The following is a 16,089-nucleotide window of genomic DNA, read 5'->3' on the forward strand; positions in this document are numbered from 1 at the left end:
CGGGTTTCAGCACCAGTGGCATAGGATGGTCTCGATCTCCTGACCTTTCTGATCCGGGCCCGCCTCGCCTCCCAAAGTGCTGGGATTACAGGCTTGAGCCACCAAGGCCCGCCATGTTTTTCCTTTTTATATTGTCTGTTAATATCTTTGCTCATTTGCCTTCTGGGCACACAGTTTTAGAGAAGCCTGTGCACTTTCATGAAATGGAAATAAATCTGAAACAAGTTAAACACAAATTATACTTTAAAATGCTAATAAAAATTCTTATTTTCAGCCAGGTGTGGTGGCTTATGCCTGTAATCCCAGCACTTTGGGAGGCCAAGGTGAATGGATGCTTGAGCTCAGGAGTTTGAGACCAGCCTGGGCATCATGGTGAAACCCCATCTCTACCAAAAATACAAAAATTAGCCAGGGGTGGTTGTGTCTTAGCCACTGCGGAGGATGAGGTGGGAGGATGGCTTGAGCCCATGAGGCAGAGGTTGGAGTGAGCCGAAATGCCACTGCACTCCAGCGTGGGAGACAGGAGTGAGAGCCTAGCTCAAAACAAAAACAAAAAGAACAAAAACAAAAAGGTTCTTTGAGTACCAGAAAAATTGTCAGTGGGAATACTTTCCTCAAGGTGCTGAAAATTAATAAAAAATCAACAAATCATTGATGGTAGTGGCTGGTTTTGCTTTCTTCTATCTCTAGCTAATTATCACTGAACAAACATTTTCTAAAACATTTTCGATGTTTCAGAACGGAGATTTCAAATTGACAGCCAAGGGACGGATTCATTCATAATTTACTCTCTTTTATTTTGCTTTATTTTTCTTATGGTATTTACAAGTAATTAATGTACATTATATAGCTACTTATCTCTCTGTTACTATAGGATGTAAGATCCACAAAAATAACCAGGCACAGTGGCTCACACCTGTAGTCCCAGCACTTTGGGAGGCCAAGGCAGGAGGATCACTTGAACCCAGGAGCTCAAAGACCAGTCAGAGCAACATAGGGGACCCCATCTCTTCAAAAATTAAAACATTAGCTGGGCATGGTGGTGCATGCCTGTAGTCCCAGCAGTTTGGGAGGCTGAGGTAGAAGGATCACTTGAGCCCAGGAGGTTAAGGCTGCAGTGAGCCAGAATCGTGCCACTGCATTCCAGCCTGGGGGACAAAGTGAGACCTATCTCAAGTTTAAAAAAAAAAAAATCCACAAAAGGCAAAGACTTAATCTCTTTTAATTGTTGTTGTATCTCCAATTTCTAAAATACTGTGTGGTATATAATGCACCTTCGGAAAATATTTGTTAAATCCATGCATTTAGTGATTATTTATTGAACTCCCACTGCATCCTAGGCACTGGACTAGCTAGACTTGGGCGGTAAATTGCCTCTGCGTCTATGAAGTGTCTTTAAAATATGATTCTTGGTCTGGCGCGGTGGCTCACACCTGTAATCCCAGAGCTTTCAGAGGCTGAGGCGGGCGGATCACTCGAGGTCGGGAATTCGAGACCAGCCTGGCCAACATGGTCAAACCCTGTCTCTAATAAAACTCCAAAAATTAGCCAGGTGTGGTGGTGGGCACCTGTAATCCCAGCTACTCAGGAGGCTGAGGCAGCAGAATCGCTCAAACCCAGGAGACAGAGGTTGTAGTAAGCCGAGATCGAGCCACTGCACTCCAGCCTGGATGACAGAACAAGACTCTGTCTCAAAAAATAAATAAATAAAATATGATGCTCATTAAAACCAGATTGAAAACAGTGGAAATGTTTTGGAAATAATATTACTGTGCCAGTATGTGGATTCATTACTCATTCGTTCTATGACTATTTTTTTGAGAGCCTATCTGCTACTCACTTGGGGACACAATAATATTAAAGACAGATTTTGTCCCTGCAGATATGGCATTGATAATCTATCAAGGGAGGCAGACATTAAGCAACTAATTAATTGTGATTGTGCTAAGTACATAAAGGAGAAAGACAGGTGCCTCTAAGCACTCATGAGATTTCCCTGAGAAAATGATACTTATACTTCTACCAAAGGGATTAGAAGTTACACAAGACAAAAGGGAAGGGAAAAAAAGAATAGCCTCATCAAATAAAACAGCTTGTCAGGAAAGATCTTGCAGTACAGGAAGACCAAGATGGGCACTGTGGCTCGCGCCTGTAATCCCAGCACTTTGGGAGGCTGAGGTAGGTGGATCACTCGAGCTCAGGAGTTGAGGACCAGCCTAGGCAACATGGTGAAACCCCATCTGTACAAAAATACAAAAAACTTAGCCAGGCATGATGGTGTGCACCTGCGGTCCCAGCTACTTGGGAGGCTGAGGTGGGAGGATCACTTGAGCCTGGGAAGTGGAGGTTGCAGTGAGCTGTGTTCACATCATTGCACTCCAGCCTGGGTGACAAAGTGAGACCCTGTCTCAAAACAAACAACAACAACAACAACAAAAAGACCAAGAGGATAATCAAGGGGATAATGACAGAGACCGAAGAGGTAGGCAGGGGCCATATTATATACTCATGGGCCAAGTGAAGGATGCTCGCTTTATTCCATGTGAACAGTTGAAGGCTTGTAAGCAGACCATCTGATTTCTACATTTAACAGATGACTCTGGTTTCTGTATTAAGAATGGTTTGGCTACAGAGACTGCTTAGATATGGCAGTAGTCAAGGTGGTAGCAACGGAAATAGAGATGCAGACAGCTTTGAGAGATATTTAGGAGGTGGAAGTGGCAACACGGATTGGAAGGGGTTAGGGAAAGGAAAGCGTGAGAGAGAGGATGACACCCTGGTTCCTGGCATGAACAGCTGGGTGGATGATGGGGAGCTTTTATGGGATGAGGAGTGTGAGAATCCCTGGTTCAGGGTGGAACAGGAGTTCAGTGCAATCAAGGTACAGCTATAAATGTGTATAACTGAAGCAGAAGTTTCAGAAGCAATGAGTACCCTTCCTACCATAGAAGGTGCTCTGATTTGTTTTTCTTCTTTCTTTTTTTTTTTTTTTTTTTTAAGAATTTTTTGGCTAGTCATGGTGGCTCACGCCTGTAATCCCAGCACTCTGGGAGGCCGAGCTGGATGGATCATTTGAGGTCAAGAGCTTGAGACAAGCCTGGCCAACATGGTGAAATCCTGTCTCTACTAAAAATAGAAAAATTAGTTGGGCATAGTGACTCACACCTGTAGTCCCAGCTACTTGGGAGGCTGAGGTACGAGAATTGCTTGAACCCAGGAGGCAGACGTTGCAGTGAGCTGGGATCACACCACTGCACTCCAGCCTGGGCAACAGAGTGAGATTCGGTCTCAAAAAAAAAAAAAAAAAAAGGAAAAGAATTTTTTACTCAATAGTAAATAACCAACCAATGCTCTGATTTTTTTTTTTTTTTTTTTTGAGACGGAGTCTCGCTCTGTCACCCAGGCTGGAGTGCAGTGGCGCCATCTAGGCTCACTGCAAGCTTCGCATCCCGGGTTTACGCCATTCTCCTGCCTCAGCCTCCCGAGTAGCTGGGACTACAGGCGCCCGCCACCTCGCCCGGCTAGTTTTTTGTATTTTTTTTAGTAGAGACGGGGTTTCACCGTGTTAGCCAGGATGGTCTCGATCTCCTAACCTCGTGATCCGCCCGTCTCGGCCTCCCAAAGTGCTGGGATTACAGGCTTGAGCCACTGCGCCCGGCTGGTGTCATTCTTTTAATGGTTGAATAGTATTCTATTGCTTGAACCTCGGAGGCGGAGGTTGCAGTAAACCGAGATTGCGCTGACAAAGTGAAACTTTGTCTCAAGAAAAAATTAAGGCTGGGCGCTTGGATCTCACGCCTGTAATCCCACCACTTGGGGAGGCCAAGCTGGGCAGATCACCTGAGGTCAGGAGTTCGAGACCAGCCTGGCCAACATAGTGAAACCCTGTCTCTACTAAAAATTCAAAAATTAGCCAGGCATGGTGGCACATACCTGTAATCCCAGCTACTTGGGAAGTTGAGGCAGGAGATCTGCTTGAACCTGGGAGGCAGAGGTTGCAGTGAGTGAGCCGAGGTTGCACCACTGCACTCCAGCCTGGGCAACAGAGCAAAAAAAAAAAAGAAAATTAGCTGGATGTGGTGGTGCAAGTCTGTAATTCCAGCTACTCAGGAGGCTTAGGCAGGAGAATTGCTTGAACCCAGGAGGCAGAGCTTGCAGTGAGCCAAGATTGTGCCACTGCACTCCAGCCTGGTGACAGAGTGAGACTCCATCTCAAAAAAAAAAAAAAAAAGAAGTGTTTGAGGCCAGGCTTGCTGGCTCAGGCCTGTAATCCCAGCACTTTGGGAGGCAGAGGCAGGAGGATCACCTGAGGTTGGGAGTTTGAGACCAGCCTGGCCAACATGGTAAAACCCTGTTTCTACTAAAAATACAGTGCATGAGGTGGTGCACGCCTATAATCGCAGCTACTCGGGGAGGCTGAGGCAGGAGAATCACTTGAACTGGGTGGGGGGCGGGGGGCGGAGGTTGCAGTAAGCCGAGATCAGGCCACTACACTTCAGGAAAAGAAAAAGAAAGGTCTGTTAGCAGCACATAAAGCCATATGTCTGTAGAGATTAAAGCTCCCCACAACTGATGGCTTCATGCTCTAAATTGTACAATATTCTGCTTATCTCTCTTCACTAGTCCATAGAATGCTGCTTTATAATTTATCAGTTTTCCTATCTGTGCATCCACAAGCCAAATGGTTTCAACATTGTTTTTTTTTTCTTCTGGGGATGGGGGAGTCACAGACTTGAGTATATCATGAAAACAATGGATGTTTTCCCCAGAAAAATGCACTCACACACACAACAAATTTTGAGTATAGTTTCAGAGACCTCCATCTGCATCCCAAAGTAAAAACCTCTACCCAAAATAGTGTTTTTCTTTAGGGCAGAGAGAAAATAGTGTTTTTCTTTAGGGCAGAGAGCTTGTCTTTGTGGTGTGTGTGTGTGTTTGTTTTTGGAGACAGAGTCTTGCTCTTGTCACCCAGCTGGAATGCAGTGGTGCAATCTTGGCTCACTGCAACCTTCACCTCCCAGGTTCAAGCGATTATGCTGCCTCAGCCTCCCGAGTAGCTGGGATTACAAGCGCACACCACCACACTCTGCTAATTTTTTTATTTTTAGTAGAGAGGGGGTTTCACCATGTTGGCTGTGCTGGTTTCGAACTCCTGACCTCAGGTGATCTGCCCACCTCAGCCTCCCAAAGTGCTGGGATTACAGGCATGAGCCGCCGCACCCAGCCTTTTTAAAATTTTTAAATTTTTTATTTATTTTATTTTTGAGATGGAGTCTCATTGTGTTGCCCAGGCTGGAGTGGTGTTGCACCAGCCACTCTAAAGTTTCTGCCTGAGCCATTTTCTGTTCAGTTCTCCGAGTAGTTGGATCATTAGGAAGCCTGACCACCACCAGCTATTCTCTTTTTTGTATTTTGGTAGAGACAGGGTTTCACCGGGTATTAAAGTTAGAGTGAAGTCTGTCGCCTGGATTTGATCTCGGCCGCCCAGTGTTGGGATTACAGGAGAGTGAGCCACCGTGTCTGGCCCAGCCTCTTATTTTTATTTTTACCAGCTTGAGACGGAGTTCATTTGTTGCTTCCCAGGGCTAGAGTGCAGGTAACTCGGCTCACTGCAACCCTGCCTTCCGGGTTCGAAAGTGACTTCCCGCCTCAGCCTCCCAAGTAGCTGAGATTACAGGTGTCTGCCACACCAATGCCCAGCTAATTTTTTGAACCCGGGAGGCGGAGCTTGCAGTGAGCCAGATCAGCCACTGCACTCCAGCCTGGGCGACAGGTAGAGCCAGACTCCATCTCAAAAAAAAAAAAAAAAAAAAAGGCCGGGCGCTGGTGGCCTCAATGCCTGTAATCCCAGCACTTTGGGAGGCCGAGCGGGCGGATCACAAGGTCAGGGAGATCGAGACCACAGTGAAACCCCAGCTCTCTACTAAAAATACAAAATTAGCCGGGCTGTGGTGGGCTTTTCCTGTAGTCCCAGCTACTCTGAGGCTGGAGGCAGGAGAGAATGGCGGAACCTGGGAGCGATGCAGTGAGCCGAGATCGCTGCCCACTGTGCACCCAGCCTGGCGACAGCCGAGACCTCGGGCCTCCAAAAAAAAAAAAAAAAGAAAAGAAAAGAAAATCGTGGAGAAAAGGAGTAAGATTTGTGGTTGTAGCGTCATCGCAGAGGTGAAGTGTTCCATTGATTGCAACTGTGGTAGTCTACATCAGTTTCCCTCATTAAGGTGGGAGGAATCTACTATGCAAATATACGCCTTCCCCATTCGTTAGAAACACATTGCAGTAAAACTGCAGAAGTGGCCGGGCGTGGTAGCTCACGCCTGTAATCCCAGCACTTTGGGAGGCTGAGACGGGAAGATCGCCTGAAGCCAGGAGTTCGAAGCCAGCCCGGGCAACAGAGTGAGGCATCCCCGCTTCTTTATTAAAATGAGATTTAAATTTTTTTTCTCTTCAATTCATCGGTAACAAGATAAAAAAATTAATAAAAAATTAACTTTTTAAAACATTTAAAGTAAAGTGGGAGTGGAAGCGGTATGTGGACTCATGGGGCTCGGGTCTGAATCATACCTAGATCGGCACTGCGAAATGGGGATAATGATGATCTCCTAGAGCTGTTGAAATAGGAAAATGGAAGAGCAGCAGCTGATGTATTAATATTATAATTATTATTATTACCCATTACCTGACAAGTTATAATTGTTACATGAAGGAGGCTGGCCCAGTTGTCTGAACAATTTTTTCCAGTCTATAATTCGGCGGGAAGGTCTGAGACAAACACCTCTGCTTAGATCAGTGCCTTCGCCGAACAGCGTTCACCAAGCAGCCCCCAAACCCAAAAACCCCAAGTCCCTGGGCGCCGAGGACGCTGTGAGTCCTGCGCATGTGCAAGGGTGCTCGCTCGCTCACCGCCTTCGTGGCGAATGGCCTGTTCCATTCTCGAGGGATGACGGCGGGAGGGGAGGCGGGAGACTTGGAACCCTGGGTCCGGAAGTGCAGGTGCGTCACTAGTATTTCCAGCCTTTCCCTCCATGAATAGTACTTTGTGATTATTATACTTCTACCTTGTTGATTCCGACAGGCTGCTGGAAAGAGTGAGTTTGGTGAGCAATCCACCGGGCATCCTCCCCTTTTCACCTACGCACGTTAAGGAGGGCCGGCGTGAGGCCCAGGTACAGAATCCCAGAGGGCTCCGCCTACCTCCACGGGGCCCCGCCCCGCCGCCCCTCAACCCGCAGGTTCGCCAGCCCGCGGCGCCGCTGGGCAGCTCCTCCTCCTCTCCGCCCCGCCGGCCACGGGCGCGGAGGACGTCAGCGCTGCCAGCGTGGAAACAGCGGCGGGGCGCGGGAGGAGGAAGTAGCGCCCGGGACCATTGGGCCACCACCGGCCGCCTCAGCCATGGACGCGTCCCTGGAGAAGGTCCGTACCGGGAGGGGGCGATGGGGACGTCGCTGCGGCCCGGGGCTCCCGCCTCCGAGGCGACTGTTTGCCAGTCTCAAGCTGCCATTGTGACCCGGGCAGGGGGACGCGGGCTGACGGGCCCCGCCTGAGGAGGCCTCGCCAGGAGGGCGGCTGGGGCCCGGGCGCGTCACGGGACCGGGTGTCTCTCGGGTCCCCGTGGGCCGAAGAGGCTGGGCGGGGTTCCGTGGGGGCCGTGAGGGGCCCGGAGCCCAGAACTGGGACCGTGGGGCCGACCTTGGGCCCTGCCGAGGTTCCGTGAGTGGCCGGCCTGAACTCGGCTGGCCCTTTCGGAGGACTGGGAGCTCTCCGTTGGCGACCCCAGATGCTCCCGGAAAGAAGCCGCAGTTATTTCGGAGCCAGCTGCAAACCTGTAGGTTTTTCTTGGTCTCCAAGTTAGGAATGAAAATTGCTAAAGCGGTGGTTTTCCAACTTCAGCCTGCGTGGGAATCACCTGGGGCCTTTGGTAAAATGTGGAGGTTTAGTCCCGGGGTCAGAACCTCTGGGGGCGGGACCGAGATCTGCATGTTTAACCGCCACGGTCCCCCTCCCACTCCGCCCCACGAAGGTGATTCCGATGCTAAGCCTGCGAACACTGGGCGGTAGAACCTCTATGAGTTCCAGAAAGGGGTGGGTATTGCGTAGATTGCGAATTGAGTTTCAGGGATCGCAGCTGCCCCACAACTTCCTGGCTCCCCCTTTCCAGTGGCGAAGAGATATCCCCGAGTCAACTCCAAATCCACTGGTAACAGAGCCTACCTCTGATTTCCTTTTAGGGGAACGGCAGCGTGGTGTACCTGGCTGACTACTCTACCATGTGAAACGGATTCTCATTGTCCCAGTGTTAGGGCTTGTAAATGGGAACCGGTTTGGGTTTCTTCATGGATTCCTGCTTTCGGTACCTGACATTCTGCCCTCCCTCAAAGCCCTTCTCTCTGTTCCAGCTTGGGAGTCAGCTTGTCCAGTCCAGTGCACACCCGGCTTTTCATGCATGTGGCATTCAGGAGCAATGCTAGTGTTTTAAGACGGCTACATTTGAATTTTGAGCTGGTAGGAATAATATATTTTGTCTTTTTTCAAGGCAGCAGCTGCTGTAGATTTGTTCACTTGTCACTGGAGAGTTGAAGGCAATAATTGTAAAAGGCCAGATGTCTTCATGTGCTCATAGTGGTGTAGCCTACTCCTCGGTTGCTTAGCATACATTGGATGGAAGACAAGAAAAAGATAATATGGTTTTCTTGTGCCATCTCTGGAGTGAATGTTAAGTGTTTTCCTGGCTGGGAATAAAGTCTTTACCGTCTTCTGATTAGCAGAGTGTCTACCTTTTGGTACTTTGAGTTTGTCCAGGTGAGTGGTTCTTAAAGCAGGGGGCAATTTATTTCCCCAGGGGACATTTGGCTATCTCTGGGCATATTTTTGATTGTCACAATGGGGGCAGGGAGGTGCCACCGGTACCTAGTGGGTAGAGGCCAGGGACACAGCTAAACATCCTACATTGTACAGGACAGCTCCCCACGCTGGATAATTCTCTGGCCCAAAATGTCAGCAGTGTTGAGGCTGAGAAATCCTGGTCAAGATCATGTTACCAGCAGTTGAGTACAAAATGATGCAAAGTGGTGTTTTCAATTTCCTAAGAAGGTGGATGGGCTTCATGTGATTGTAATTGGAATCCTAAAGAACTGGGATGATCTTTACTCCAGGAGTAATTAGCCTTTATAGGAAAATCTGCAGAGTGGGTCGGAATCCTGCTTTAAATACTACTTTTCTGGCATTTGATCAGTAGATTGCAGTGGTTGCTCCCTAAGTGTTAATTGATGATAAAATATCTTAAACTCTCTCAATGAAGGTATCAAGAGGGACTGCAATTCCAGTGTGTTTGATATTGGAGCATTCACAAAAATTGCAGTGATCTTTTAGGAATTCAGAACATATGGGCTGGAAGTTTCTGCCTTAGGTCAGTGTGAAAATTCTGAGTGTAAGTTTTTCAGAACTATGACTGGGACTTACTTTTTTGTTTTTTGTTTTGAGATAGAGCCTCGCTCTGTTGTCCAGGGTGGAGTGCAGTGGTGCAATCTCCGCTCACTGCAACCTTCGCCTCCCAGATTCAAGTGATTCTTCTGCCTCAGCCTCCCGAGCAGATGTGACTACAGGCGCATACCACCACACCCGACTAATTTTTGTATTCCCAGTAGAGACGGGGTTTCACCTTGTTGGTCAGGCTGGTCTCAAACTCCTGACCTTGTGATCCGCCCATCTCAGCCTCCCAAAGTGCTGGGATTACAGGTGTGAGCCACTGCGCCTGGCCGGGACTTACGTTTATATTCCCTGAAGTAATAGAGGGTGTTAGATGGAATGAACAATTTATGTTGGTGCTAATTGGGCAGAAAAGAAAAAGCATTGCTATGATGTGAGTGTTGATGACTTTATGTTCTGAAAAATAGTCTGAGTCAAAGTGAAACATGTAACTGTGTTCATTATTCCTGTTTATTTGAGGAATAGACTATGCTGCGTTAAATTCTATGTTGTTAGTATAAACTTGAGAGCTATGTGAGCAGTTATGAACCCATTTAAACTGATCCTTGCATAATTTATACTGATTACAGAAACCACAATGTTATTTGATACTCACCCTCTAAAATTTAAAATAACATCTCTCACTTTAAAATGTAGTATGTGAAAAAAAAAAAAATGTGGTATGGGATCATCATTTAGTAGAATCACTTGATGATTGGGATTTGGTCCAAATATAATTCTGTCCCTTGCTTTTTCTGTTGGTATGTAAACTTGCAGACCTGTGATAGCAGAGCCATTTTCTTGTCATGATTCGCTTTTCTTTCACAACAGTATCAGTTTTGTTGTATCTGAGATAGTGATGTCCCAATAAATCAGATGATCAGGTGGGTTAATTGAGGAGGCAAGGAATTCAAACTAGGAGAGTAGCAGTAGGGGCTTTGCCCCCGCCCTCCACTGTATGTTCAAGGCATAAGGAACAAGGCCCTGTAGCAGAGCCTCACAGTGTGTACTTATGTTAATATTCAGTAAAGAAAATGCCACAGGAAGTAATCACTATAATGATGAAGATTTTAAGTTATTAAACACATACACCTTTCAGTAAAATCCTGTTATAGTATTATTTTTGAGACAGGATCTCTCTCTGTCACCGAGGCTGGAGAGCCGTGGTACAATCTTGGCTCACTGCAACGTCCGTCTCCAGGGCTCAAGAGATCCTCGTGCCTCAGCCTCTTGAGTAGCTGGGACTACAGGCATTCACCCCCACACTGAGCTGATTAAAAAATTTTTTTTAATCGAGACAAGCTCTCACTATATTGCCCAGGCTGGTCCCAAACTCCTGGGCTCAAGCCGTCGTCTTGCCTTAGCCTCCCAAAGTGCTGGAACTATAAGCATGAGCCACCATGCCAGGTCAAAACCTGCTACTCTAAACTTGTAGAACGGCCCAGACCTTTTTCTGTTGGTTAAGAAATCTCATTCTTCCTGGGTATTATGTTTAGACAAGGTATGCTGCAGTTTGTTTTGCATTTACTTTAATTCTATCCTTGAGCAAACTTAGAGCAGTTTCTCAGCGACCGCACTACTGATATTTTGGGTCAGATAATTCGCTGTTGTAGGGGCAGGCCTGTGCATGGCAGCATGCTTAGCAGTGTCCCTGACCTCCGCTCAGTAGATGCTAGTCGCCCTCCCTACCCCCAGTTGTGACAATAAGAAATGTCTCCAGATGGAGGCAGCTGTCCCCCAAGGGGTGGAGGGAATTGCCTCTGGTTGAAAGTCCCCAATTTAGGGAATCTAGAGCTACAGTTGCAGTTTGGTAGCCACTAGCCATATTTGGCAGTTTACATTGAGATTAAGATTAAACACAATTTAACATTCCTTTCCTCAGTCATGCTGGCCACATTTCAAGTGTTCAACCACCACATATGGCTAATGTCTGCTACATTGGGCAGCACAGATGTGGAACATTTCCATCGCCAAAGAAGGTTCCACTGGACAGTGCTAAGAGCTGGCAATTTCTTTTTCTTTTTTTGAGATGGATTCTTGCTCTGTCGCCGAGGGTAGAGTGCAGTGGCACAGTCTTGGCTCACTGCAACCTCTGCTCTCCGGGTTCAAGCGATTCTCCTGCCTCAGCCTCTCAAGTAGCCGGGATTACAGGTGCCCACCACCACACCTGGCTAATTTTTGTACTTTTAGTAGAGATGGGATTTCACCATATTGACCAGGCTGATGTCAAGCTCCTGACCTCAAGTGATCCACCTGCCTTGGCCTCCCAAAGTGCTGGGGTTATAGGTGTGAGCTACCGTGCCCAGCCAATTACTTGTTATATCTAATTCTCATCTCTGAAAGAGGCAACTTTGACCCTGTTTCTGACCTCAATCAGCACAACTCAGTCCATTTTCGGTTCTTGAACTCATCCTGAGCTAAGCGTTTCTTTCCTCCTATTTGGGCCTAATTTTAGAAAATTCTTTGTCACCTTGCTGTTATGCTAGAGGTTTATAGCAGCATCAATAGAACATTCCTGATCATTACTTACTGATAAGGACTCCGATAATTTCTATTCCTGCTCCTTCCTTAAAAAGCATGAGAAAGGAACCCCTGTTAGGCAAGGTTGAAATGACCAGTTTCCGTGTATGACTTTGTAGATCCCACTCTTTTATATAGAATGGCAGGAGATGAGAAGCTGTAATTGTAGCTTTCATATAAAGCCAAGTGCAATGTTATAATGTGAGGGTTTTGCATACAGGTGCATGGTGGCTAAGGCTGTAAATGATTATCTAATACTGGCTGTCAGGGAAAACTGATAGGACTCGGCCATAGTACAAAGTTCCTGATACTAGATATTTATGGCTTTGTTCATTCTTGATTTATTAAAGATTTCAGGGGAAGTCAGGGGCAGAGCTATTGATGGTCCCTATTTCCGTCTTTGCTCTACTGTATCTAGGATTATGAGTTATAGGTAGAAGTTGCTTGAGCTTAATGTCATCTGTTGTCACCTAAAGCAGAAACCTGTTTTGATTTATATATATATATTTTTTGAGACGGAATCTTGCTGTCACCCAGGCTGGAGTGCAGTGGCGCAATCTCACCTCGATGCAACCTCTGCCTCACTGCAACCTCTGCCTCCTGGGTTCAAGCAGTTCTCCTGCCTCAGCCTCCCAAGTAGTTGGGATTATTTTTGTACCACACCCGTCTTAATTTTTGTTTTTTTTATTTTTTATTTTTTTGAGATGGAGTCTTGCCCCGTGGCCTAGGCTGGAGTACAGTGGCTCAATCTCGGCTCACTGCAAGCTCTGCCTCCTGGGTTCACGCCAGTCTCCTGCCTCAGCTGGGACTACAGACGCCCGCCACCACGCCCAACTAATTTTTTGTGTTTTTAGTAGAGACGGGATTTCACCAAGTGTTAGCCAGGATGGTCTTGATCTCCTGTCCTCTGCCTCGGCCTCCCAAAGTGCTGGGATTACAGGTGTGAGCCACTGCGCCCAGCCAATTTTTGTATTTTTATTTTTATTTTTATTTATTTATTTATTTATTTTTTGAGACGGAGTCTCGCTCTGTCGCCCAGGCTGGAGTGCAGTGGCCGGATCTCAGCTCACTGCAAGCTCCGCCTCCCGGGTTCACGCCATTCTCCGGCCTTAGCCTCCCGAGTAGCTGGGATTACAGGCGCCCGCCACCTCGCCCGGCTAGTTTTTTGTATTTCTTAATAGAGATGGGGTTTCACCGTGTTAGCCAGGATGGTCTCGATCTCCTGACCTCGTGATCCGCCCGTCTCGGCCTCCCAAAGTGCTGGGATTACAGGCTTGAGCCACCGCGCCCGGCCTTGTATTTTTAATAGAGATGGGGTTTCGCCGTGTTGGCCAGGCTGGTCTCGAACTCCTGACCTCAAGTGATCTGCCTGCCTCAGCTCCCAAAGTGCTGGGATTACAGATGTCAGCCACCATACCCGGCCTTCATGTATAATTTTTATGAATCGAAGGTGAGCTGTGGCCAAAGCCCAGTGCTGAGTGCTGACAGAGACACCAGGTGAGTAAGATGTGATCTCTGCAGATCACTTTCTGGTAAGGGGTATACTTTTTGGATAAAACCTTGCATAGAAAGGAGGGATAAAAAGCACAGGAGTTAAGAAACAAGTTGTGAGTGCAAGGAGCAAGTGACCAGGAAAGATTGTGTGGAAAAGATTTTTTAGGCAGAATATTTAGCTCAGAATTATGCTTTTCTAGAGTTTAATTATAAATGTAATGCAATTCTTTTTTTTTTTTTTTTTTTTTTTTTTGAGACAGAGTCTCGCGCTGTGTCACCCAGGCTGGAGTGCAGTGGCGATCTCGGCTCACTGCAAGCTCCGCCTCCCAGGTTCACGCCATTCTCCTGCCTCAGCCTCCGAGTAGCTGGGACTACAGGCGCCCGCCACCACGCCCGGCTAGTTTTTTGTATTTTTAGTAGAGACGGGGTTTCACCATGTTAGCCAGGATGGTCTCGATCTCCTGACCTCGTGATCCACCCCCCTCGGCCTCCCAAAGTGCTGGGATTACAGGCTTGAGCCACCGTGCCCGGCCAATTCTTTACTTTATGAGCGTGCCTCATATTATTGCTGGTAGATAAAAATCAAGAAACAGGAAAGCCATTTCATCTTTACCTTTCTGGTTTGATCATGCACTAACAAGCCCTAGGAAACACTGCCTATGAAGAAGCTTATCTTAAGGAAGAGTTATAACAGTATCTGCTTCTGTTCAGCAATTTTCTTTTTGTTCCGGAATAAAGGTGTGATTCCAGTTAAATAGTAAAGTTTTTAGAAATAGAGCTTTCCTATTGTATGCTATTTTTCCATCAGTGTCATTATCTGGAAGTGTTTACTCATAAGGTCTGTGTGAATCGACACTGCAGTAGTGGTCTCTGAGAACACAGTTTTTTGGAACGTGGAGTTGGATCTCTAGCATCTCCAACATATATCTGAGTCAAGTGATTAGAGGCTTTTTCCCCCTTTCACATACTGCTCTCTGTGACTGAGATGTGATCTGTGCAGTTAACTTTGCTCCCTCCTTTCCACTGTTGGGTATTTTTGCCCCTTTCTTATCTTTCTTTCTTTTTTTTTTTTTTTGAGACGGTATTTTGCTCTTGTTGCCCAGGCTGGAGTGCAGTGGCACGATCTCGGTTCACTGTAACTTCTGCCTCCTGGGTTCAAACAATTCTCCTGTCTCAGCCTCCTGAATAGCTGGGATTACAGGCACGCACCAACACGCCTGGCTAATTTTTTGTATTTTTCGTAGAGACAATGTTTCATCATGTTGGCCAGGCTGGCCTCGAACTCCTAACCTCAGGTGGGCCACTGTGCCCAGCCTATTTTTGCCCTTTTCTTTCCTATTTTCCGCCTGTCTTCTTGAGGAATTTGTAAGGTTAAATACTCATAGTTACACCTTATACAATACTTGGCTAAGCCTTTGCAACTAGGAAGATTATGATGCTTAATGAGCCAGTAATTACAGTATGTCTTCATATTCTCACAGACACACTCAAGCGTAGAGACCATGATGGTTAAGAATAAGACTTTCAAATGATAGTATCCAGTTCTTAGAAGATGAGAGGAGACGGCTGGGTGTGGTGACTCATGCCTGTACTCCCAGCACTTTGGGAGGCCAAGGTGGGTGGATCACCTGAGGTCAGGAGTTCGAGACCAGCCTGGCCAATATGGTGAAAACCCATCTCTACTAAAAATACAAAAATTAGCCAGGTGTGGTGGCTCACGCCTGTAGTCCCAGCTACTCAGGAGATTGCACCATTGCACTCCAGTATGGGCAACAGAGTGATACTCCATCTCAAAAACAAAACAAGAAGATGGGAGGAGACAAAAGTTCTGGTTCTTAATTAAATACTGTACTATTGAATCAGACAAAAAATACTTAAAATGTAGAAACTGAGACTCCAATAAGATAAAGCAGGTTTACAAGTCACTGTATCAACTTGGAGGATACCTGTTCCTCTCCTCTCATCCTTGGCCCATAAGGAACATTGTGTTCTTGCCGTGGCTTCTCAGAGGTATGTATTATAATAGATGTGTTTGGGGGACTTGTTTAACTACTGCTAGACAGCAGGCACTGTTTGTTTTTCCCTGGGAGGAAAATAAATGCTTTTTGCAGAGGTGAAGTTGAATGATTATCACTATTCAGGATTTACCTTGTTCAGAAAGCTGTGGGAGGCAAGAGTAGTTGGTAAGTTAGGAACAGCTGTTTGGAGCTTTACCTCTTTCTTTTTATCTCAGCCGAAGATAGGTAGTGATTTTTTATATGTCTAATGCATATGGTATAAACTAGCATTTGATAACACCAAGGTCTTCTAATATGAGCAGCTGGTTTCTCTTTAGCCCTAAGAGGCCCCCAAAATAAGCCCTAAAAGTCCCCCAAATAAGAATATTTCTCTCCTGAAAAAAACTTTGTTGAAATGAAAGTATTACATACTTCTATTATTGATGAATGTTACAATTAATATACTTTTAAAAATAAATTTTAGACTTTCTTTTCTTATAGACGTTGCTTCTCTTAAAAGCCTTCTTTTGTCTGGCTGTGGTGGCTCATGCCTGTAATCCCAGCACTTTGGGAGGCCGAGGCGGGCAGATCACGAGGTCAGGAGATCGAGACC

General features: G+C 46.6%; 1 protein-coding gene and 1 long non-coding RNA gene across 6 annotated transcripts in view; one reads left to right on the top strand and one right to left on the bottom strand.

Annotated features, from left to right (window-relative positions):
* Positions 1–6,640: 6,640 nt before the first annotated feature.
* Positions 6,641–7,491, bottom strand: LOC116271315. Its single transcript, XR_004179833.1, has 2 exons — positions 7,422–7,491; positions 6,641–7,131 (listed from the first exon to the last, which is right to left on the bottom strand). It is a non-coding gene; the product is annotated as an uncharacterized LOC116271315 (long non-coding RNA).
* PDXDC1 (pyridoxal dependent decarboxylase domain containing 1) overlaps positions 7,069–16,089 on the top strand; it is a 59,969-nt gene continuing 50,948 nt past the window's right edge. The window contains exons 1-2 of one of the 5 annotated variants that reach the window (XM_031658427.1): positions 7,207–7,413; positions 8,229–8,350. Coding sequence is in view for 3 of the 5 variants with exons in the window: in XM_031658424.1 (XP_031514284.1) it covers positions 8,440–8,502 (63 nt within the window). In the remaining 2 variants the exon portion in view is untranslated. The other 4 variants (XM_031658426.1, XM_031658425.1, XM_031658424.1 and 1 more) reach the window with 4 other exon arrangements.

This window comes from Papio anubis, chromosome 18 (assembly GCF_008728515.1).
Source record: "Papio anubis isolate 15944 chromosome 18, Panubis1.0, whole genome shotgun sequence".
NCBI classification, from domain to species: Eukaryota; Metazoa; Chordata; class Mammalia; order Primates; family Cercopithecidae; genus Papio; species Papio anubis.